This window comes from Myxocyprinus asiaticus, chromosome 39, assembly GCF_019703515.2.
Source record: "Myxocyprinus asiaticus isolate MX2 ecotype Aquarium Trade chromosome 39, UBuf_Myxa_2, whole genome shotgun sequence".
NCBI lineage: Eukaryota > Metazoa > Chordata > Actinopteri > Cypriniformes > Catostomidae > Myxocyprinus > Myxocyprinus asiaticus.
Genome location: NC_059382.1, coordinates 36,157,672 through 36,184,136, shown reverse-complemented (window position 1 = coordinate 36,184,136; position 26,465 = coordinate 36,157,672). Strand labels below are relative to the sequence as shown.

The window sequence follows — 26,465 nt, the reverse complement described above, 5'->3', positions numbered from 1 at the left end:
CCTGGAAATATCAGGGAATTGTACGGTTGTTTTTTACATGCCTGGAAAATCATGGAGATTAATAAAATTTCTGAAGTCATGGAAATTTCTTTAATGAATACATGTATTTTTTGTTGTTCTCTGCTCTAAAATATTTCATGAGCTAGACATTGCTCTTGTTTAGAGTAATAATTCCCTGCAAGCCATAATTATTGTATGTCTGATTTCTCAGTGAATTATTCTTTTGAGACATTTCTTTTCAGTAGTCAAAACAGTTAGTAAATTGGTCTGAATGATTCATCTGCAAATTAGGGTTTTTAAATATCTGTATCACAGTAATCATAAACGCCTGGTAAGGCCATGGAAAAGTCATGGAAATTCATTGGTCATAAAGGGTGGGAACCCTGAATATAAAAATATCTAAATACATTAAAAAAAAATTGACCAGTCATTTCTGCTTATCGGTTATAGGACACTTCAAATAAAAATAACCATTATTATTGTAAAGTATCAGTTGATCTCTAGGTTGGATTGGTTGTGTTATTCCAAAACATAGTGCACAGATTTAACTATACAAATGACTTGTTCATTTAGGGCACAGGAGTCATTCAGATCAGCCAAGGGCGATGAGGAGGTTACCCTTTACAACAAAAAGAAACGGAGAGTGACCCACACAAGCTTCAGGGTAGGCTCTTGTATGATCTGTGTTTTTGGGGTATTTGTCAAAACTGAGTGAACATCACTAATGTTAGATTGTTCTGCCTAATAGGATGATTCGGATGAAGAAGGGCCATGCGTCAAACGTACTCAGTCACGCAAACGGCAGAAAAACTCGGAGCATAAAGAGAGTCTGGCTGAAGAGTACATGGAGTTCTCATGTGAGGAGGGGGAGGAGACAGCATCTTCTGAGGTTCAGTGTTTTCATTTTTTAAAGCACTATGACACCTGTATGTCATTTCAGACATGCCAATAATGATTTGTTTGTGTCATTGGTGTAGGACAGTGAAATGGAGGGAAGTGATGCTGATTTATCAGTTGAGGATGAAGAGGAATGGAACAGTGATGGTTCAAGGTACTGTTGCTGGCACCATTGTTGTTTTACAGTCAACATGAAATCACAGTTGTCCCCATTTACTTTCTTAATACACATTCCTGTACTTAATGGTGCTCGATTCCAATTTCAAAGAATATAAATCTTGTCTCAATGTAATAACTCGACTCAGAAATTGTCACGTAGGCCATTTAGAGGAAATAATTTCAAACAGCAAAGTAGCCATTTATGCTACTGTTGTAGGTACTATAGCCTTTCTAAAGTCTTGCCAATATTTAATGCAGTAATTAAATGTTGGTAAATGTTAATAATATAAAAGTTTCAGCAATAAAAGCAAAAAATTATATTTGAAAAAGAAGCATTACCATTAGGATACGTGGAGATGCTGTTGATTGGTCAACTTTAGAGGTTGACCAATAGTATATTCTGTCGATACCAATATCTAAGGTGGTGTAAGAGTCCGATAACTGATTAATTGGCTGATAGTTTTTTAAACTGATTTATTTAATTTATAGAATGTAATATAAACTCTTTCCTTACTGTGACAGACATTGAGGCTACAAGAGTTCAAAATTAATAAAATCCCAGCAGTTTATTGCACAACCAAAATCCAGATAAACAGAAAAAAATAAGCTTTGGTGCATAGCATGGAACTTTTAACTATAAACAAGCCTGGAATACACTTACTTGTTTTGAAATGATGGAAACTTGGCTTTGTTCCAATCCTCTACATTTCAGTATTACATTTAAATTAAGCTTTATATAGCCTACATTCACTAGATTAAAACTATTGGCAACTATCGGCATAGATGTTTGCCGATAAACGATAGTTCCAGAAAGCAACTATCGGCATCAATTAATCAGTAAAACCGATATATCAGTCTACCTCTAGTTAACTATATTTTCCCAGTAATTGACCACTAATAATTGGCCACCGATATATTGTGCACCCCTACTCTAACAGATTCATAATGGACAATGTTTCTTTTGTTTATAATTGAAGCCACTCCTCCAGTGATTATTCCGACTGGACAGCAGACGCAAGAATCCGTGTGCAGCCGCCGCCGGCGGCGTCTTCCTCCCGAAGGCGTGCTTGCCGCAGGATCAGCAGTTCTGAGGAAGAGGAGGAGGATGTTGAAGATGCAGCTGATGAAGAGCAAACTCTTGATGAAGAGGAGCAGATGTCTTCACCCCGAACGCACAAGAAGTCCAAAAGCAAAACACCAAAGGTGCTGCAAACATGCTGGACAACATACATCACAACCATTACTATAACTATTGCTAATCCTTATGGTAAACAGGACGTTAATGAGACAGTCTTTCTTAGGACGTGACAACTTTGAACTGTTACTCGGGTTGTCATTACACCAAAATGTCTGTAGTTCATTCCAATTCCAGTGAAATTTCACTGTTCTCGATACCACAGCAAAATGTATTATGCTATTAAATGCACTCCGTTTAAAAGTTAAATATTAATGTAAAAAAAATTCAGTTAAAACATTGGCACGTAGCCTTCAAGTAATTCTCACTGAAGAAGTAAACATTGCTTCAGGTTTTTTTAAGTCAGGCAAAGGAATGGCAAAGAAACAAATTACATGCAATAAAACAAATAAAAGCAGTAGATCAAATAGACAAGTGAACAGTGTTAGAAGTTGTCAGACAGCAGTAAATTCTAAGAAATATTGAAAGATCGGTTCATTCCGGACTGTGAGACAACATGAAAACGGTTGCCCCATCTCACCGTTTCTACACTTTAGGTTAGCAGCATGACAAAACAACAGAGCTGTGTATACTGCAAGCGCTCTGGGGTGTAGATAGCACTGACCTTTCTTGTGTCTGATATGACTCAGATGGTTCAGCTAAGCAAGGTTTGTGACAGGACAATATATCGTGGTTCCAGAGCACTTTTAGACTAGAAACCGCCTAATATTTGCTTTAGCGATCAACATGTTTCGATCCTATTGATGATAAACAGATACTGTGTCCGAAATGGCCCCCTATCCAATAAATGGTGCACTATTTTGGGTGTTGGCCATTTTATAGTAGTGTCCGAATTCGTTCCCTACATCTTGTTCCCTACATTTGTTCACTTATTCTTACCCACAGTGCAATCAGACAGTGGATGTACACTCGCCGACACTATTTTGCCAATAGTCCTACACGGCGAGGACTGACGTGCTGGGAGTGTGCGTACGGGAGAGAGAGAGAGCGAGTAGTTGAGCGAGAGACAGAGGAAGCGCGGGAGACACCAGTTCACAGCTTGTAGTGTTTTACTTTTTGACATTTCAAAACTTGATTAAAAGTAACAATAAAATATAGCAATTCAGAATCATACAGATAAATTGAACAGTTTGTTTAGTTATATAGATTAAAGTGATTTCTTCACTAATTCACTGAGGTGATATAATTGTCAAATCAGAAGACCGCGCACAGTGGAAATAATTCAAATATTCAGTTATCACATGTATGTATTCGTCTAATGATCAATGGGTGTTGTTATTAATAACTTTAGTACTGTATTACAGTCGCATGAGGGCACTATGCGCATATGTCATGTCTTCTCGATGCTCAGAAATGCTGCCGATTTTGGATGGGAGAGTGTCAAGATGGTAAAATAATAAAAATTAATACAATAATGTACGCTAGTACAAATGTTTTTATTCTTGTTGGCAGTTTTTAGCAGTATTAATATTTTAATAATTATGGAAATATATATTAACTGGTTAAACATGACAAACAGAATTAAGATTTATTGTATATACAATTTTCTAAGAATAACAAGTATATTATGATTATTATTCTACATTTAAGTAAAACGTACAAATGTGTCGAAGTTGTTTCTGCGTGATCTCCAGCGCTCTTTCCGACGCTCCGTGTTTACGTCAGCATCCTAATTCACTCACTCATTTTGTTCACTCCTTGCCTGATATAGGGCACTCACAGACATCCACTATATAGGAAATAGTGAATGAGTGAACAAGTTAGCGATTTCGGATGCAGTGAGAGATTTTTGTTTACATTTTGTAAAAAAGTAATCAGAGTCAGAGATAACATCATCTCTAGCATGGAAGGCAAGAAAGACAACCAAAACTTTGAAATTACGAGTTCTCTCCTTATAATGAAAAACATTTCCATTATTTGATAGTCAGCCCCTTTATACTGAACTATAGCAAACAGTATTTTTAAACTGCACTATTTAGATGTACTGTACATTGTTTGTATGTGGTAGATTTGCATTTTAAAGAAAATATATAAATGGTTCATTAAGACTTTTACATTACCTAAATTTTCTCTCAGGGGTTACCCCCATACAGTATCTTTCCTTATGTATAATATACACACACAAAAACAATTTTTCCAGAGCAGCCTGTATTTCTCCTGAGGTTATCTGTGGGTTTTTCTTTGTATCCCGAACAATTCTTCTGGCAGTTGTGGCTGAAATCTTTCTTGGTCTACCTGACCTTGGCTTGGTATCAAGAGATCCCCGAATTTTCCACTTCTTAATAAGTGATTGAACAGTACAGACTGGCATTTTCAAGGCTTTGGATATATTTTTATATCCTTTTCCATCTTTATAAAGTTCCATTACCTTGTTACGCAGGTCTTTTGACAGTTCTTTTCTGCTCCCCATGGCTCAGTATCTAGCCTGCTCAGTGCATCCACGTGAGAGCTAACAAACTCAATGACTATTTATACACAGACAATAATTGCAATTTAAAAAGACACAGGTGTGGGAAATTAACCTTTAATTGCCATTTAAACCTGTGTGTGTCACCTTATGTGTCTGTAACAAGGCCAAACATTCAAGGGGAAGTAAACTTTTGATCAGGGCCATTTGGGTGATTTCTTTTATCATTATGATTTAAAAAGGAGCCAAACTACTATGTGATAATAAATGGCTTCATATGATCACTATCCTTAAATAAAAGACATGATTGCATGATCAGTCATATTTGCCAAAATGCCAAATGTTTCCCTGCCAAAATTTCACAATTTCTGCCAGGGTATGCAAACTTTTGAGCACAACTATGTGTGTGTGTGTGTGTGTGTGTGTGTGTGTGTGTATGTGTGTGTATATATATATATATATATATATATATATATATATATATATATATATATATATATATATATAAATGGAAGAAGATCCTCCATAGTCCACTACTTTGGTTGCCTTTGGTTCACAATGTCATCATTGTTGCCTAGTTATTAAGAGACTTTTTGACTAGATTTATTATTGTTTTCTTATTTTACAAAGTAGGCTACTATTGCTGCCAACTTGGAAATGCATAATAACTATTCTAAAAAATTTGCATTTCTAACACATTGACATTAGTCAGAATGGCAACGAAATCAATGATACAAGTTATTATTGTCCGGACCTTTGGTGGGATGGAAATATCGAGACCGGACCTCTTGGAAACTATTGAATATCCCTGATCTAGTGGTCGACCGAAAGTGGATATGATAACGAAGGTGGTGGAAAAGGCTGATAACTGATTAATCGGCTGATAGTTTTTTAAAATCGATCTATCCATCTTATTTTTCAGTGTGACTAGGGCGCTGCCATTATCCACCTTGAATGTGGACCTCTTCCGGTATAAGCCACCTGCAGCCATTTCAGTAATACAAAAATGCTAATTTATACTGCTTTATAATGTGGGCTGGCAATACACATGATCATATTATTATCATTCATTATTATTTTCATGAACGCCTTGGTTTGTAACGCATGTAATTTTACTGCTTATTGCATTTTGGAACTGTTTTACCACATGCTGTAGCACAGGCAGAATGAATGAGAGATCAGGTGCTGAAATGCTCCGCTCCATCTGTAACAGCTACCGCAAACTTTACACAGTCAGGAGAGAGCAGAAAGCAGCTGGGAATATGCTGCCTCAACTTTCTTTGCACCAAAACTGCATTTTTTATCATTTTGGCAAAATAATAAATGCATTATTCTCTCATTTATTGTTAGAGAACATTCCCACTTTCTTTACGGTGTATATAGACACGCAGATCTTGCATTCAGCATGGCTTATGAAACATCGTGTTTGGAAATTAAATAAAGACATCATCGGAAATTTTGCAGATAAAAATTTGAATGGAGGTTTACATGGAGACAAGAAACACGGCATCATCACTCTCGGTAAAGTAAGAAGCAGATTTTATTATTGTTTCTTCAATAACACACAGCAACAAGTGAATGATCTACGTACTCTTTTACTATAAATACTGATGTTAGAAAATTATTCGACATTGGCATATTATTCTGCTGTACATCCTGTGGTTGTGTGATAGTTTAGAAGCCCATATCACTAAATTCTGGTTATTATTAATCTTCTAGTTATTTACATTGCAGTCAATGACATCAGAACTGCTGCATGCTTGCTTCCGTGTTGCAAAATAAGGTGGATGGAATAATATCTTAATCTTTCCTTACTGTGAAGGTCACAGACATTGAGGCTGCAAAATTAATAAAATACTGAAAGTAGTTTATTGTGCAACCATAATCCCAAAAATAACCAGAGAAATTAAGATTTGGTGCATAGCGTGTGATTTCTTACTTTAAACAAGCCTGAAATACACCGCCGACTCTTATTTTGAATTAACAGAGATTTGGCTCCGTTACAATGCTCTGTATGTAAGTATTTACCAAATGAAGCTTTTTATTGCCTATAGATTCAGCAGATGAAGTGTTTTATATTTATATATTTCATCAGATTAGGTTTATTGATGGGGAATAAAACAACGAAATAAAAAAAATAGGGGGAAAAATTGAAACAAAATATTGACAACTATCGGCATATATGTTTTACAGATAACTGATAGTTCCAAAAAGCAACTATCAGTATCGATTAATTGGTAAAACTGTTATATCGGTCTGCATCTACTATCATCAGCTTTTGCCATTGTCAATGATGTAAGTCACCCATGATATTAGGGCTCAGGGCTCTTAGCTGCTTTCTTCTGGGGGCCAGAGTGCCCTGTTTTTTTTAATTTTATATATATATATATATATATATATATATATATATATATATATATAATATAATATATATATATATATATATATATATATATATATATATATATATATATATATATATATATTAGATCCTAGCTAGCACTTTCAATGTAAGTAACATGTTAACATGGAAAAACCAAAAGCTAAACACTCTTAATACTGTTTATTTACCATACATTAATATAGGTATTAAATTAATGTTTATTAAAGTCTGGCCATAAATTCCTTCTAAAGATCTGGATGAAGAACAAACATGTCTTCACACCCTCTACCAACAAATAGGTTTTGATAAACTTTACTACATATTGATCATTTAAACATTTTATGGATTTTGTTTACAATAGGGATGTCCCGATAATGGTATCATACCGCGCTCATGTACTGGTACATTTTTACTGGTAAAAATGCTCAGATACCAAAAACCGATACCATCTGATGTACGAATGTCATTACTTTCATACACAACATTCAGCCCACAAATTGAAATGGACCGGCTTTTCCAGAGTGGGAATCTGCCATCATAATGTCCGAGCTCCTTGGTCAAAACTTCACAGAAACACTTCAAAATAAAAGCTCTGTCAAAATTAAAGGTGAATTTATAGGAAAAAAGTATGACAGAAATATATAAATACAGTAAAATGATGTAATATTAACTGTAATACTACTACTATTAATAATAATAGTTATTATTATTGAATTTATTTAAACACCATTTTAATGATAAAATTGAAATGAACTGTTGATATGGAGTTTAGAAAAACAAAAAACAAACAAACAGGTATCGGACTCTGTATCGGCGAGTACCAAAAATGAAGTATCGGTACTCATACTCGTTCTCAAAAAATTGCATTGGGACTGAGGAAGAAAAATGTAAAAGATCTGCTAAAGCCTATATCTTTAACTATCAACCCACATAAGAAAAAATCACTTATTTTGACATTAACTGCTTAAAGTTTTGTATTATGACAACCCTTATTGCTAGATTCCCCCCCCACCCAACCCCCACACTCTGTAATGTCCTTTTTTTTTTATGTCTGTCATTTTAACAAACTTAGCGCCCAAAACCAAGGCCATCCATTAACAGAGAGATTTCAAATGAGTTCCGTCCCTCAGCGTGGATCACTGATGCCATTCCCAGGAAGTCTCCCTTTGTCCCTCAAATGGGAGACGAGGTATTGAATGCATTTCTCTCATCTCATATTTTGTAATGACGTTATTCTGTATGTGAACAATCCAATGTCCCTTATTTATGTCTCTATCTCTGTTCACAGGTCATCTATTTTCGTCAGGGTCATGAGGCGTATGTGGATGCGGTCTGTAGGAGTAGCCTGTACCCCATTAACCTAGACAAACAGCCATGGAAGAAGATGGAGTTAAGAGTAAGATTAAAACAACGCTGGGAACTGACCTGTGTTTACATTTATGTTCTTTGCAGACACTGTCTTACTAAATTGACTTACAGTATAGTGGGGGAATGACAATTAAGAATAATGGTTTGAACATTAAAAAAAGAGATTTATTTTTTAACGATATGAAAAGGATTATTTGTTTTTTGTTCATTGCTGCTTATACAAATGGAGAATCTAGCAGAGTAAACATGTTTTTCGGTTGTTTTCAATCCGTGGGACTGAGATTCTCTTCAAACTGTTGCTCTGTCATGTCCGTAGTTGATATGAAAGAGAAAACTGGCCATAGAAGATGACTTTACTCTCATTTCTGCAATAGCGCACATTGCAGCAACACGTTTGGACACATTTCGGAATGCTACAATAGCCGCTTTTCAACTATCGGTCCAGTGCAAGACAGGGATATCAACTGGCCAGCCAGGGCCAATAGCCTCGGAACTCGAGCCTCAAGACCAAAATCGATCTGTGTTCCAACCATCGAACCAAAAGCCCCACAGCGTTGCACTAAAACCCACCCTTAATACGCCGCCCTGGTGCCAACGTCACACCCCGCCCATTTCACAAGCAAGAGGGAATCTCAAGCTAAAGAATCATGTTATCTAGAAAATCGAGTTTATATCGTTTGTAAATATTAGCTAGCTAACAAGATAAGTTAGCATTGACAGCTCACCAACTGTAACTGCCATGGTGTCCCAGCATACTGTCCATGATTTCGAACCATAAAAAGTTATTTCTTTGGGCACCGCTTTGTCCATTGTGCTTTTTAATGGATTTGTACTTTTTTTGTGTTGTTTTTATTTTTCCCGAACTTGTATCGTTGCGTGCTGGATACACAACCTAGCAAGTTCGGCGAAACTCCGCCTTTGATATTGACCCTGCCTCAATTCCCAGTTGGTCTTGTTTGGCCCAAGGGTAATCGCTGGGCCAAAGGTTGTTGGCCGTTGGCCTCAAAGCCCCAAAGAGGCAATATGAAGTCCCGGAAGTGACAGTGGGAACGCAACTGGCCCTGGCACGCACTAGCATGCCCTCATTTGGCCCGACAGTGGAAACGCAGCTAATGTGTAAAAACAAGCTTGCTATAAGCATTTGTCTTTCAATAAATATTTTTGACTGTTTACGTTGTATTTGGCTTTAAATTAATTATGTTGTATTTCTTTATCATTTTATTTATTTTTTTAACCAGGACCAAGAGTTTGTGAAAATAACAGGGATCAAGTATGAAGTGTGCCCTCCAACATTGTGTTGTTTGAAACTGACCCAGATCGACCCTGGAACAGGCAAAATAACAGACAGATCCTTCTCAATAAAGTAAGTTCAGACTGAAAAGGTTTTTACTTAGGGCTTTGAATCGATAAAAATATTAATAATTAATCGCAAATTTGTCTGTGATTAAACGTGATTAAATTATGGTACATGATACATTACATCAAACATTAAAAAATGATCATAAATATATTTACTTTATACTTTGTCTCAAAGAACTTGCAAGAAATGGTTTTCTTGTTTGTAAAAATAATTAAAATTTCTATGTACATGTAAAATATAGGTTTTGTATTTATTTAGTTAATATAATATAATAATATTTATATATTATTTTTTATTTTATTTTTTTGCAGTTAGAGTTGATTAGACACATTTACAGGTATTAATCTTTTATACAAGTATATATATAATACACGTATAGATACATGCCATAAAATCAGTGGACATGTAATTACAATTTGGGCAAAATCTTCTGCCGTTTTCCAGTGGACTTATTTAAATAATAGGATCAAATGGGCAGATTCAATTCATATCAAACTTTATTGGCAAGATAAACTTAAGTTTACATTGCAAATGCATTATTAGACACTATACATAATGATATAACAACTATTGAATGCTGAAGTTTCATTTAATGAAGTTTAAAATCACAAAACAATTTTCTCTGGCTTCTGTTCAGTCTCTACAAGTAGAACTGTCTGCAGCTTGCTGAAAGTCCAGGTCCTTCTCGGTCTTCCTCAGGTTTCGCTTTTGAAACGGGTTCAGATGAAAGTCAGTGAGTGTTTTCGCGCAATGTGAAGAGATACAGCAGCTTTCCCGTATCACTCACCCACTTGTGGATGAAGAATCTTCATTTTTTAGTACAGTAAATGCGCTCCTGTGTTTTTTATGCCCGGGACATGAGTCACGCACAATGAATAAGCATGCCCTGCTTCACACAGTCAGTTCCTGTGTTAGGATGTGCAAATGAGCCAAGCATGCAACTTTTGAAAATGTATACATGCCAATGTTAGCCACAGAAAGTGGGGAAAAACATTGAAGTTTTGTCCATTGTACAAAAGTGCCTGGTTTTGTTCCTGGCAGGTAGCAGATGTCCTAACCCCACCCCCACCCCCACCCTAATCCAAGCATGTAAGGCTGAGTAGCCTGCCAGGAACAACTCGGGACACCTTTCTCCTATCGCGTGAAGTTTCAGGAAGTAAAAAAAGAAAAGGATACTGCATTAATTGCGTTTATTTTTTTACACGTTAAAAAATATGAATCACAGAAATTAACGCATTAAATTTCCCAGCCCTAGTATTTACATGCGTTTATGAACATTCTTTGGCAAGATGTGATTCAAAGAAAAATCACCTCTTTATGGAAGCTTCATAAAGACTTCAGAACTGATTGATTCAGAAATGTTCCGGTGCTGTTTTTCATTAGATACCACGATATGCCAGATGTAATTGATTTCCTGGTGCTGCATCAAAGCTACGACGAGGCACGGAACAGAGTGTGGAGGCCAAGTAAGCTAACGACATGACATCTCGCATCAAAATGCAATTCTTCAATGATCTGCACAAGTAGAACACATGTAGATTCATCTGTCCATGTGTTCATCCTTTGGTTACTGTAGATGTCCGCTTTCGCTCTATGATCGATGATGCCTGGTGGTTTGGGACCATAATTTGTCAGGAGCCCTATCAGCCTGAGTATCCTGACAGCCATTTCCAATGCTTCAAAGTCAAGTAAGCCCAAAATTTGTTTGAAATATTGGAGGGTAAGCCATAGCCTTTTGGCAGAGACTGTATTTGTAACTTCTTGTTTCTACAGATGGGACAATGGTGAGACAGAGAAGCTGAGTCCATGGGATGTGGAATCTATTCCTGAAAATGGTAAAAAAAAAAAAAAAAAAAAGTCCTCTTATTTCAGTCATTCTTAGCACCAGTGTTGGGGAGTAGTTAGTTAAAAGTTGCAAAGCTAATAAAATTTCAGTAGCATGACGGTAGCTCAGCTATTTTTGCAATAGTGTAGCTTTTCCAATAAAGAGCTACATTTTCCAACGAGTAGCACTGTAGTGTCACAAAACACCATATTTGTCACACTGTGTTGCGAGTGCAGCAATGGAGTCAAGGGAGTAATTGTACGCGATCACCTTAACAGTGCTCGCTCTCTTGCATAGCACTGGATAAACCAAATAATATAAGAGTTTTTGTTCTTTCTGAGAATTCATGTAAATGAACCAATTAAAATAAACGATTCCCTTATATTTAGCATTGGGAACATTGGTGTCACTTAGTGTGATATGCTCAATAAAGTCTGATTAATTGCCTAAGCAATGAATCTTCAGCGTTCTGTCTGTCAGAAATTCTTTGCCACATTTGTGCACTACGATGGCTCCTACCACAACCATCTAATGAAGAACCAATAGTAGCTGAGTAATTGACATAATGACACAAATGACATAATTATTGCAGCAACTACAGCCAATCTTTGAGAAGTACAGCACTACCCACGATTCTCAAGTTTGATCCAGCAATCAGAGAAATTACTGTTACCCTGACATCCTATTTTTGCATGCCATGACTGCCTCCATCTATTTATTTAGTATTATTACATATCTAACAGAAAGATGTTTTAGGTTTGTTTTGGCTTCTTTGTTGCAGCTCAACAGCCAGAGTCGGAGGGTGCAGGGGTGCCGGCGACGGATGAGGAGATGATTGAAATCCTGTATAAACCTCAGGGGGCTGAATGGGGCGATCGGGGACGAGAGGCAGAGAGTGCACGCATCATTGCAGGCATTGAACAGCTCACCACTGTCGGTCTGTATTTTAGGCTGTTATTGCTCTGGGTTTGATTGTTTGCTTCAACCAGATTTATCTTAAATCCATTTGAATCAAGTTAGTGTTTGAGAGACAGGTTTCTTCATTGGGCCTTCTGCCATATCAAATGTCAGTTTCTGTCCTTTTCTACAGATATCACTGCACCTTTCTCTGGTCCAGTGGACCTTGTTCAGTATCCTACATACTGTACCATCATTGCATATCCTACAGACCTGAACACCATCAAACTGCGGCTAAAGCACAACTTCTACAGGTGCGTCTCTTTAATTCTACCATTCTAATTTGCTATTAGTGTTTGTGTTGCCTGGTTTTAGTTTGTTGTTTAACTTGTGGTTCTTTTTAGGAGGCTGTCTGCGCTGATCTGGGATGTAAAACACATTGAACAAAATGCCAAGACCTTCAATGAGCCCCGCAGCAAGATTGCACAATCTGCCAAAATCATAACAAATGTTCTCTTGAAGTTCATAAGGTTAGTCCTTGACATCTGTGGCATGAATGCATTTGTGATGTATACAGTGGCCCTAAAAAGTATGTCAACTGAAGTCACACTTGTACGAATGTCTCTGCATAATATAACACAATATCAAAGCAAATTGCATCTGCAAACAAATTACTTTTGCTCTTAATTTTTATCCAGCCGAGGTCAAGGTGATTCTTTTCAGTGAATGAATGAAGTGAGATCCCCTCAGGTTCACACAGGTGTTCTTGCAGCATAACCACAAGTGTAGTTCATCACATTTAAAATGGACCACTCTTCTGGTTTCTAGTTTGACAACCAGAAAGTGTACAAATATTTTTTTTGTCTTTTGACCAGTGCATCTATTGTTTTATCATTTAAAACTTAACAAACAAATGTCACTTGCTTTAATAATATGTTAACAAATTCAGTGACATTTGTGCATTTTTAAGTGTGTGTTAAGTACATTTTTGGGAAATTAGTAGATCTTTGTAACTTAAAGAGCGTATTGTGTGTTTCTTTGCTCACAGTAAACCTCACTGTACAGATATTATGGAGATCTACAATGCTGTAGAAAACATGGAGTACTCTGATGATGAGGTGAGTGTTCCGCCTGTATCTGCTCTGTCTATTTCTGGAAAACGTGAGACTGATTCAAATGTGGCTTTCAGGACCTGGATGACATTGATGCACCTGGAACCTCTGCAAGACAAAGACTTCGTCAGGTAGAGTAAGATATACTTAGTACTTGAGTGAATCTCACAAAATAAATGCATATAAAAAAAATGCAACTGCCATTGCATATACAATGGCAGTTTATGGTGACCACCTCTTCAAGCTTCAAAAGGACACAAAAGCATAATTCAGGAGTCTAATAAATTATTGTATGAGACTCGTGCCTTGTTCTGAAGGCATACAATAAGGTTTGGTGAAAAACAAACTGAAATCTAATGTATGATTTATAGGGCTGGGAAATGTTATGTGTTAATTTCTGTTAAATTAACGCAAGTTAATGCAGTATCCGTCTTTTTTTTTTTTTTATTATTATTATTATTTTTTTACTTCACACGATTGGAGATTGGAGAGGTGTCCCAAGTTTTCCCTGACAGGCTACTCAGCCACAGGCTCTATATTGTTAGGATTAGGGTGGGGGCAGGGCAACTGCTGGCTGCCAGGCATCTTTGTGCGATGGGCGAAAGTTCACTAATGTTTTTTCACACTCTCTGTGGCTAAAATTGCCATATATAAATTTAAAGGAGGTGAACGCTCGATTGCGCATCATAGCACAGAAACTAATTGTATGGAGCAGCGCATGCTTATTTAGTGCAATGCATGTCACAAGCATATTAAACAGGGGAGTGGATTTACTGTACGGAGACTGGAGATTTCACCCGCAGGTGGTGAATCAGGCAATCAAGAGATACGGGCAAGCTGCCATATCTCTTCACATCGCCTGAAAACGCTCGCTCATGATAGAGACTGCAGGACCTGTCCGTTCAGCAAGCTACTGCCATGTGTACTTGTAGCGACTGAATGGCAGCCAGAGAAAATAATCGTTTTGAGATTTAAATCTTCAGCAAATTAAACTTCAGCATTCAGTGTGTTTTATCTGTATGTACAGTGTCTAATGCATTGACAATGTACACTTACATTTCTCCTGTCAATAAAGTTTGATTTGAATTGTGTCTGCCCATTTGATCCTATTATTAAAAAAATGTCCACTGGAAAACGGCAGAAGATTTTGCCCTAACTGTAATTACAAAATGTTCACTGATTTTATGGCATGTAAACATATACTTGTATCAAAGATTAAAACTAAAAATGTGTCTGTCAGCAAAAACAAAAATAATAATAATTATGATGATTTTTGTTATAATGTATCATATACCATAATTTAATCATGATTAATCACAGAAAACTGCAATTAATTAAAAAAATTTAATCGATTCACAGCCCACAGAAAATATTCCACGATCGTTGCTCTCTTGTGCACGTACACGAGAGTGCACAAGAACAACAGAATGCACAGCCCCCCGTGGTGAGATGAGGTGTTCAAGCGAGAACTACAGGACACAACCCAGCTATACAAAAACCAGAGAACCAAACTTACAAAACAAGTCTGAAGAGTTTGAAGTCGAAGAGGAGATGCATTTCTATGCCCAGGCTTATTTGGTTGAACCAGAGTACTCGGAATTCAAACTGAGAGAGATGGAAGTGGCTGAATAAGGCATGAGTCGCATACAATAATTTATTAGACTTCTGATTTATACTTTTGTGTCCTTTTGAAGCTTGAAGAAGTGGTCTCCATAAACTGCCATTGTATGACTGAGTACAACATTTAACAATTTCTCCCTTTGTGTTAAGAAAAAGAAAGTCAAATGGGGTTATAACCACACAGGGGTGATTAAACAATGACTGAATTTTCATTTTTGCGTGAACTATTCCTTTGTGATATACTTTTCATGAATTTTTATCCCTAATAGTCCTTATAATCTAATAGTATAGAACATAGGCAAAAGAGGCTTTTTCTTTATTGCTAAATATAATTAGTTCCTTTGGTTTTGGGTTGAAATATGATCTAGAGGTGTTTTTTGATGGGCTTCGTGAGATTCAACCACTTATAAGGAATGAAGCAGTTTGAGCAAATGAAATAATTGCATGTGTTAAAGACACTGCTGCTTCTGGTCTCTGCAGCCCACACTTGAGGTTGTGCATGACAGGGACGCATGGAAGGGCCACTGCAAGCATCTCTTGGACTATATGTTTGAGTGTGAGGACTCTGAGCCTTTCCGGGATGCCGTAGATCAGACCGAATATCCGGTGAGTCTCCCTTGCTTTGACCCATAAGGACAATCAGTGGCAATATGTTAGGTCAATATGCTATTCATCTGTCTTCACCTGATGTATTAGATTTTAGGGACTCTGGAATTTGATTATTTGTCCACCGTTATAGAGTAACTTTGCCTACGATAATTCGCTTGTAAGGCTGGAAGCCTACGCTGCTATTTTGAACCAAAAATTTGAACAAAAAGCAGTTGAAAGATGACGTAATTTAATTACTTTTCTGACTCCATTAAAAAAATCTGACTCCAATAAGATATATCTGACTCCATTTAAAATTGTTGTAAATGTATAATTCTATTGATAGTAAGAACAGTACTTCTGAGAAGTAGATGGAAAGCACAGGATTAAACTTAAATAGTCAAGTAATACTAATGTGTAAAATAGTTAGGGAGAGGATGACCTACCTCAGGTTTAGAACTAAACATACAGGGGTCTAAACGTGTATAGTCTTAACTCACTATCTTCAGTGATTTATGAATGGATAATCAAATTTAGAATAGATTTAGCTTTTAATATTAACAGTGATAAGAGTGATCCTAACACCTTTAGAGCAAGTGAAGTTATTTGAGTTACACTATTATGTATAAACGAACAGTAGAATGGAAAATGATTGGTTAGGAAACTGCATCAATAACCGTTGACACACTGTTCTGAGGGTGAGGCCAAAGACTGTCTGCTCGATCAGCTGCTAAGTTTCCTTCTTATTCCTTCTGAGCTTTGTTACAACTTCAAAGAAAAGGCCTTCACAGTGGAATAAAACTTAAAAGTAACTAACAGGGACTAAAAACTAAATGTTTTTTATTTCGGTTCGTGTTTTTTCATTCCAGTTCAGAAGTTCTGCAGCCTCCTTTCCAAATGGTAACTGGTTTGAACTAAATAAAAGAACGGTTAATAACGTTCTTTTTAAAATGACAGTACTATGCGCTAAGGGGTGGGTGAAAAAACAGTTGCATTTTGCCAAATCTCACGAGAAATATTAATTTTAAAAGCTTAAATTTATTTCAAATATAAAAGCTTTTATATTTATTTGAATTGGAAACTTTATATATCATTCAAAACTATTACAAATAAATATAGGCTACTATTGATTACAAAACGAATAGAGACTATAAAGATGAATATTCTTCCTAAGTTTATTTTTCAAAATCTACCAGCTAGTATATCAAAAAGTGTTTTTAGACAATGGAATAAACTACTTTGTAAATACATGGGATAATAGGAAACCTAGAATTAGTCAAAAAGGCTTGGAGGACTAGAATTCCCAAATTTAATAAATTATTATAAATCTGCCAAAATTCAACCTATATTGATTTGGATGAACAAAGAATCTAAAGTGAAATGGAGGATGATGGAAATGTATCAAATGGGGGAACCTATTAGTATATCCCTGTTCCTACCCAAACAAGGCAACAAATTGAAATCAGTAGATAATATTTGTATTAATAGTACGTTTAGAATTTAGTTAGATAAAAAATAAAATTAAGAAACATATAGTTAATATACAAGAAATTGCTAAAGATCCTGATTTCATGCCAAATAGATTAGATAATACATTTTAAGTTTTGGGCAGATAGAGGTCTGAAAATATATCACCAACTGTTCACTGATAAAGGAATGGATACCTTTTCAAACCTAGCAAAAATGAGCTTCCAAATGTATTTATTTTTAATTATTTACAGGTAAGAAAATATTTATTAACAGAAGTTAAAGTAAAAAATAAAAAAGGAAATTCATCCATTAATAAATTATATAATTGATACATACAATACAACTAATCCAATAAAAATGTTAGGAATTTTAAAGAGTGCACTTGAAAGAGTCAGGACACTCTGTATAAAATGAATTAAAAATAAAAATTAGTCAGCAAGACTGGGAAGAAATATCATATAATACATTCCATATTATTCAATCCAGTGTTTAGAGGCAATATGCTTGGAAGATACAAATGAGATTTTTTATAACACTTGTTATTCAAAGTTAATACAGTAGCATGGTAAAAGGGTATTGTTGGAGAAATTTTGGAGAAAAAAAGGCTCATTACAGTCAAATTCTATATGAGTGCTCTAAATTGACAACTTATTGGAATAAAGTGATTAGGTTAATTTAATATTTAACTGCACAATAGAAATGCATCAAGAAAACCTTATTTTGGGGAAAATGCCATTGTCCTTAAGAAATAAAACTGAACAAAATATATTTAGGGTAATCAGGATAGCAGCTTTGAAACAGATTACAAAAAATTGGCTTAAACCATAACCCCACAGTTTCAAAGATGGAGAGAAATGATTTCGGAAATATACCAAATGGAGAAAGTAACTTTTAAAAGTAATAATAAAAGTCTGGAATGTGAACATAAATGGGATTTGCTTAAAAATATTATAAATTAATTTAGATATGAGGTATGATGTCCTATCTCATTTAATATTTAAAAAATGGAGGTGATGCCTTGACTTTCTTTACACTTTGTTTGAAATAAAATATAACATGTAAATGAAAGAATTACACATGTTATTTATAGAATATGTTGTGACTGGTTATTTGATATGGTTATTCTAAATAACATAGTGTTTTTGTTTTTTTCTTGATTTGTACATTGTCTTTAGTAAAAAAAGAAAAGAAAAAAAGGCAAAAATAAAAAGCATAAAAAAGGCTACTATTGATTAATTAAAAAGTGAGCACTTGGAATACTGTATGCAAACAATTGGTATGCAGTAAGACATATTTGCTCTTTTTATAAAGACATATTTTGTGTACTGCTTATATTGCTTATTGCTTATATTATTATAACTTCAAGTAAAATACTGTATGTTTATCTCGAGTCCATTAAAGAAAGAAGAGGTTTGGGTGACATTCACCCCTTTCCATAGCAATCTTGAGCTTTGAATATTTTAAAAACTGTTGTTTTTTGCAGGTATCATATTGTTTTATAGATAGCCTATATATATTAATGTTATTAATATTATGTTTATATTTTCAAAGTTATTTTTTTACTATGGCTAAAGAGGGTAAATGAAAGCAATACAATTTTTAATAAAATACAACACTCTATGAAAACCTACATTTAGATTCTCATATAAATAATTTATCATGAAGAGTCGATGGATTTGTGGATTTCTAAGATTTTATTTGTAAAGTGTGCTTTAAGAGACATGGGGGAGTGACTTGATTGCATCAGAGATGTCATTTTACTCACAGCTGATTGGTTCAGCATCTGTTAGAGATCTGTAATCCAGAATGAAACCTGCTATGGAGCAGGTTAGCCATGTAGCGTACGTTGCTATGGCGATGAACACTGCTAAAAGCTGACCAACTTTCATTGTACCTAAAACCTGGGGTTGAGGCAAACTAAACTAAAACTTACCTGGCTAGCCACTGAAGCCGGCTTCATGGTACAGGCCTCTAGTCTGGAATAACAAGCCCAAAATGAGCCACTTGCCTCACCAAATTTATTTTTTTTTTTTCCCTAAGTGGCGGATTTATCAGCATAGAAATCATAAGCATACAGGTAATTAACAGTTAAGTATAATTTTTAGTACAGATCTGCTTCTCAGTCAAAACCCAGCAGCATCAAATCTGTATTTGTGCATCATATTTAACAATAATTCTCTGAAGAATTGGAAACAATTGAGAAATTAACTTTTTACCGCTGATGTTTTCCTTGTATCTGGATTAGCTGTGCACGTACAGTATATGTAGTAATTATACATAGTTGTTAAAAAGGTCTTCATTCACAGAATGTGACATCCACAATGGACAATTAGGCAAAGAAATGTGTGATGCAGCAGTTTCCTTCAGGATTAAAGCACGTTTCATTTTTTCGGGCAACATGAAGAGGTGTAGTTTCAAAGATTTACTTTGATAAACCCTTTGACCTTTGGTTTCATGAAAAAATTATCGGAACGAAAATAACCAGTTATAACTGGTTACCAGCATTTAAAAATAACGTTTTCATTCCGGAACAATTGAAAATCACTTTGTTCCCATTTCCGGTTGCGTTCTGCAAAAACTTTCTTGAACCATTTTTAGTCCCTGGCAATTAAATCCAGAGGCTTCTAATAGGGAAAGAAGCACATTAACATATCTCTGTAACCCATGTTTGAACAATGGTCAGGGATTCAAACCACTCACCTTTCAGCTAAAGATACCTTTTGTGAAGCTAATTTGTCCAAATTGTTTGGTACAATTTACTATATTTTCCTTATTAAAACTTCTTGAAAGGGGTACTTTAAGCTTAAACCTAATAAAAAGCTTTAAATACAACAAACAAATCAACTGAAGATAAACATCTGAAACACCTGCTATGACTTTATCACCTTTTTCATCTCTCATGAGTTTGCATGCCTGAAAAATGGATCTTAAACATCTTATACTGGTTAGTTGTTTTACTTGTTTTTATATTTTAACCTGGATTTCACCATGAAAATAGCCATAGAAACTAGCATGGCTTTAAAAAACAAACATCAGAAAATAAGTCAGATGGGCTTGGAACAACGTGAGTTATGCAAATTATGACAGAGTTTTAATTTTTGGGTGAACTATTAATTTAAGGCTCTAACTTACTCTGAAATTACATGGCTGCAGTTGCTCCAAGCTAAGCAAGCTCAATTTTACAGGTTGTTGTGTTCCGAAATGTGTCTGAACGCAATTCATGTCCGAAGTCTCAGTGTTTCCTTAAGGGGCACTACATTGGGCATTTGCATAAACTGTCCTCTACAGTCAGTTTTCTCTTTCATGTCAACTACTGTCATGGTAAAGAAACAGTTTTGTAAATGCAATAGTGCACACATCTCAGCTGTGGACATACCAGACAACATACCAGACATTTAATGGTACATATATTTGAGAGTAACATTTATCACCCTTTTGAGGACTGAGGTTTGTTACTGCCACAGTCTCTCAGGACCATACATTAAGTATGTACAACAGGACTGCAAGCTTGAAGTGTGATTTCCGTTTGCCATGAGGCTAAATAGTTTTGCTACAGTATGTAGGTAATGTTCTTCAAATTGTGTCTTGGTGTCCTCCAGGACTATTTGGATATTATCGATACACCCATGGACCTTGGAACTGTTCAGCAGAAGCTTGAAGACAACCACTACGAAAATCCCACAGACCTTTGCAAGGACACCAGGCTTATTTTTGCCAATGCTAAAGCCTACACACCAAACAAACGGTCAAAGGTAATGCGGCAATGTCTCTCGTAGTTTAGCTTTACAATTAAAAAATAAAAACGTAGTCTTGCTCAGTCCTTGTAGATGCATATCATCGCTGAAACGCTTGTATCATTTGACTTCACAGATTTATAGTATGACTTTGCGACTCTCAGCGTTTTTTGAGGAGAGTATACGAAAAATCATTTCTGACTACAAGACTGCTGTCAAAAGTAGCTCAAAGCTGCGGCGCAGTCAGCGATTCAGGAAGTTGCAGCATCAGGAGTCGGCTTCCTCCAGCCAACAATCCAAGCAGTACGCCTGATCTGATCTCACTGCCTCTGTTCTTTTTTTTTTTTTTTTCTTTTTTTTTTGATAAGTTCGCATACGGAATACGATTAACCTGTTATTTTGTTTCTTTCTGGCCCTAGTCAAAAGAGGGCTACTGTTAAAAATCAGGAAAATACAGAACAGTCTATTACTAAATCTACCTCAGCCAAAGTGTCTGCACCAGAGCGCCGCAGAGGCAATGAATCCAAGAATGGCTTCAGACGGAGCAGCTCATCTTCATCTGGTAAGACAGAGCCACTTGCACTATCACAAAGTTTCACATAATCCTTTAAGAAATAGAACTCTCACCTGGAGTCACAAGTTCGAATCCAGGACATGCTGAGTGACTCCAGTCAGGCTTCCTAAGCAACCAATTCGCCCGGTTGCTAGGGTGGGTAGAGTCACGTTGGATTAACTCCCTCGTGGTCACTATAATGTGGTTCTCGGTGAGGTGCGTAGTGAGTTGTGTGTGGATGCCGCGGAGAATAGCGTGAGCCTCCACACGCGCTACGTCTCCACGGTAACGCGCTCAACAAGCTATGTGATGAGATACGCGGATTGACGGTATCAGATGCGGAGGCAACTGAGATTCGTCCTCCGTCACCCATATAGAGGCGAGTCACTACACCACCACGAGGACTTGGAGCGCATTGGGAATTGGGCATGCCAAATTGGGGAGAAAAAGGAAAAAGAAATAGAACTCTAGCACCAAATGTTTTTCAAAGACAAATTGTGCTTCTTTCATTGTGATACAGGGTCGGATCGTGACAGCAAACAGTCTTTGAGTGAGTCTGAAGAGGACAAGCTGCCCTCGTCTCGTGGTTTCATGCGAGAGACTAGAGCTACAAGAAGAGCTGCACAGAATAAAGGAGCAAAACACAGACACAGTAAGACACTCTGCTGCCTTCAGACTACCAAATCCTTCTGTGTGCCTTTATAGTTACGGGGGGATGGAGTAGCAAAGATGTTCTCCATTCTTATGTTTTGAACTACAACATAAGATTATGAGCTGACTGTTTTGAGTTCCTGCAGATCACGTTCCTGGATTGTTTCACAAATATACTGTAGAACCATAGTTCTACCCTGTTTTGAGACATAGAACCATGGTGGTGTTCGGGTGTACTCTTATTTTTGGCCATATAGTGTACTATCGTACAGTTTATAAAGATGGTAATTTTTTAGTCATTAGGAATTTAACGATTATGGTTCTGATTCCTCTAATGATTCCGGTTCTAGTAACGATTCCAGTAACAATTATTTTTAGTACTTTTGAGGAAGATTTAGTTGTAAATAAGAAATACAATTCTTATTGCATTTACTGCCCTTAGCAGCCTGTTGCCGAATTATGAGATCATTTCAGATTTCTACAGAGCAGATATAACAAATTAGAAATAAATGTATTACAATTCTTGTAAAAGGTAAGTTTGCAGACTTTTTATAGGTATAAATCCAATAAATAATTGATTCTAATATATATATATATATATATATATATATATATATATATATATATAATAAAATCTAAACAGACAAGATGTTATTATTAATATATACATATTGCATTTTGGTTAAATACAATATCACTTATTGCAATAAACATTTGTGTATCTTTTACTACACACTGTCATATGAATAACCAGTCAGGAACTGCAATTAAAGGAATGTTCCAAGTTCAGTACAAGTTAAGATCAATCGACAGCATTTGTGGCATAATGTTGATTACTACACAATTTTGACTCATCCTTCCTTTTCTTTAAAAAAAGCAAAAATCTTACAATGGAATTGAATGGGGCCAATTTTTGAACGTTAAAATACTCACTGTGTCAAAAGTATAGCCACAAGACATAAAGGATATGCGTGTTAACATGATTTTAGTGTGATAAAATCACTTTCTAACCTTTCCTGTGTTAAGTTTTAGCCAGTTTGACAACTTTGTTGTAATGTCAACAAACCCTAAAATGACTAAAAATTACAATTTAAACAACTTTAGAGCTCAAATAATACACAAGTTTTTACAGAAGAATTAATGCAAGTGCTTTTATAAAATTATAAGCTTCACATTTCTGCCTTTAAACCCTCCAACAATTGGCCCCATTCACTTTCATTGTAAGTGCCTCACTGTAACCTCGATTTTTGCTTTTTTTTAAAGAAAGTGAGGGACAAGTCGAAATTAATTTTTGTGGTAATCAACATTATGCCACAAATGCTGTCAATTGAGCATAACTTGTATTGAACCCGGAACATTAAGTAATTAAATTCTCAAATGTCTGAAGTACAACGTTAAATAAACAGTAACAGTTCCAGAGACAGTTTAGACTGTGTTATGTAGTAGGGCTGGGCGATATGTAAAAAGTATTTTATCGATAATCGCCTTAAATATTGCGACATCCGATTACATCGTCAAACTCCCCTGCCAAGGGTCCGTAAATTTTTTTGCTTTATTGATTTTGCTTTAAAAATTCATTTATTGAAACACGAAAAACATTAAAGACATTTCTAAATTCAAATTGCACTTTAAACTAAACAAAAAAAGCAATAAAATAACAGTGATAAAAAAATCTTATTTAACCACCTCCCCAAATCCAAACATTTATTGTCTCCAACGGCTCCATTTGCCATCAATCAAATATCCGTCAACGACAACAAGTGGAAAATTACTAATAGCCTACAGATTAAGAACTAAAGACAATTCTAAATGTAAAGACCATAATAATCAAAATAAGCCTGATAAATTCCCTTGTGTTCCCAAAATAATGCTGACAAATGTGCGTTTTTATCAAATTTGTGTTTGTATTGCATTTTGGTAATAGTTAATGCTGCCTAAAGAAAATAAAATAACTCAATTTTAGGTTCAAGGTGAACGTGTCTTGTATTACTTTGATTTATTCACTTTAGTTCTATACTATAAAGATATATATTACTGAACCTGCATAGTTGCATTCAAAATGCATGCCAACCGCGTGGAAATAAATTGAACTAAACTCACAGTGCCTCCTGAGATGTTCTGCAGCATTCTCATAAACGTCATTATTCTTGCAAACAGTTTTCAGATGTATGAAACAGAGAAAAAAAAGTGAAAACACTTTACATGCGCTTGTTCCACAAAACAGGCTTGCGCTGCACGCCTCAGAACAAACAGTGAATCAGACACAAGCATTGACGGCTTTTCTTTTGTCTGTTCTTAAAAATATAATAAAGTGTGTTTCTTCAAGCGCATGTCTTTGTGACTAACAGCATTTCTTGTCATGTGTCACTCCGAGACGTCTTACAGGTGACCCGCCTGTTGCGGGTAGATGAGCAAAATTACCCGCGCATGAAATACATCTGGACGAGGAGCTTGCGGACTGGATTCAGCCTCATCGCATTTTGTGGGTGGCAGGTGCTAGCTTCACACCCTGTCCACTGTTTAATATACTGTATTTTGCGACTTCCCAGATCCATGATTTGCCATTTCCCGATATTGTCGATTATTGTCTGTTCACAGTTGGCATTGGGATCTTTGTAAGCCATTGTCGATATCCGATTACATCGTCCCATCACCCAGCCCTATTATGTAGCCTAATGTTGTACTTCAGGCTTGTGAGACTTCCACAGTTCTTTTTAATTTCCAGATGGACATTCATACTGTAGCCTGCGCATCATTATGAGATTGTTTCAGTAACCCTTCTGACTGATATACAGTACAAGTGTTTTTGATTCACTAAAATTAACCAGCTAATAAGAGTCATTTGTTTGAGAATCAGACTATACCGGAAGCACCGTATTTTTTGTGCTGCAGATTTGAAAGAGCCGGCTAATACTGAAATAACAACAGGAGTACCACGTGAGCATAAACAATTGTAATTCAGTGATTTAGGGCATTTTTAGACTTGTAGCTTGCTTGATTTTTTTTTACTGAAACAGGCTAAAATAGTTGCAATGTTGCATTTTCTTCATGGTTCCGTTTGCTTTCACAAGGTTATATTTTAAAACGGACTAAAACTGTAGAATTTCTACATATTTTTACCCTGACCCACAGATTTCTTCCCCGTCCATTTGGTCTCGGACCGATTGTTTTGGTGCAGATCTAAGTGTGATTGTCGTGTTCATATATGCCTATACAAACCAAACCAAGGGAGAAAACACACCAGGTTCCGAAACAAATGCTGCAAACGAGCCTGGTTTGAAAACGCCCTTAGGAAGTGATTTATGGGGTAACTTTACCTTGTGAAAGTGTGTGATGGTGTATTTATCCCCTCGAGGCTTGCCGTAGAACTCGTATGTCCATATGCAGCTTTCAGTGAGTAAAGAAATTACGTTCAATAAAAACAGACTCTTGTGGCTCCACTTTCTGATGTCAATTTAATGTTGGGGGAAAAAAAGGTGGGGAAAGCGCTTGGTGGTGTATTACAATCAGTGTTTGTGTTGATATGCAGCTGAGTGTGCTGAAAACATTTAGATCAGCTTGTCTTGTCAGCTCTTCGCTAAAGAAACTCGTTGTTCACTTGACGAGAACACGAGCCCGGCTCAGTGACAGAACAATTTTATCAAGCAAGCCTGATGTGTGTTTTCAGTTTTTGAAACCATTAACTCAGCAGTGAGTCCCGACGGTCAAGTGATTAATGACCTCATGTTGACAGATGCTAATGCCCACTTTATCTCCCTCCACCTGGCCATTGATTGTTATTGAAGCTCACACCTGAAATTCACTGGAGAAATCTGGAAAAAAAATGCAGAGTGGCGCCGGCTTAAGGCTGAGTAGCCTGCCAAGAACAACTCGACACCTTTCTCCCATTGCGGCTAGAAACACTGTCAGAGTATTTTTGTTCCATCAGCTTCAGCGGAAAATTGCACTTAGGGGAACCTTTAATGAAACCGAAAGTCATGAAGATCATACGGTTCTGGTATTTTTTTTTTTAAATGGAACCTGTTCTGAACAAGAAACAATTCTTTGCACCCAAGCCTATTTAGTAACATGGTTTATATCAAAGTACCATTATATTACCACCACTGTACTGCTACAATACTGTATTATAATGATTTGATACTAATTATTGGGGGGAATTATCTATAGGATGACCTTTCATAATGATAACAGACCTTTTTTGTTTGGTAGCTTATAATTGGTGGTTGGACAAAGTGGTTACATGTAG

At 36.1% G+C, this 26,465-nt stretch overlaps 1 protein-coding gene across 1 annotated transcript in view; it reads left to right on the top strand.

Moving 5' to 3' along the window:
- brwd1 (bromodomain and WD repeat domain containing 1) overlaps positions 1–26,465 on the top strand; it is a 69,363-nt gene that overhangs the window by 37,021 nt on the left and 5,877 nt on the right. The window contains exons 20-39 of the mRNA XM_051678949.1: positions 574–664; positions 749–889; positions 978–1,051; positions 2,034–2,259; positions 8,114–8,230; positions 8,330–8,437; positions 9,648–9,772; positions 11,153–11,235; positions 11,346–11,457; positions 11,543–11,604; positions 12,376–12,531; positions 12,685–12,805; positions 12,896–13,021; positions 13,540–13,609; positions 13,681–13,734; positions 15,704–15,829; positions 20,881–21,033; positions 21,152–21,318; positions 21,435–21,577; positions 22,089–22,220. Coding sequence (XP_051534909.1) covers positions 574–664; positions 749–889; positions 978–1,051; positions 2,034–2,259; positions 8,114–8,230; positions 8,330–8,437; positions 9,648–9,772; positions 11,153–11,235; positions 11,346–11,457; positions 11,543–11,604; positions 12,376–12,531; positions 12,685–12,805; positions 12,896–13,021; positions 13,540–13,609; positions 13,681–13,734; positions 15,704–15,829; positions 20,881–21,033; positions 21,152–21,318; positions 21,435–21,577; positions 22,089–22,220 — 2,387 coding nt within the window. The remainder of the gene's footprint in view (positions 1–573; positions 665–748; positions 890–977; positions 1,052–2,033; positions 2,260–8,113; positions 8,231–8,329; positions 8,438–9,647; positions 9,773–11,152; positions 11,236–11,345; positions 11,458–11,542; positions 11,605–12,375; positions 12,532–12,684; positions 12,806–12,895; positions 13,022–13,539; positions 13,610–13,680; positions 13,735–15,703; positions 15,830–20,880; positions 21,034–21,151; positions 21,319–21,434; positions 21,578–22,088; positions 22,221–26,465) is intronic.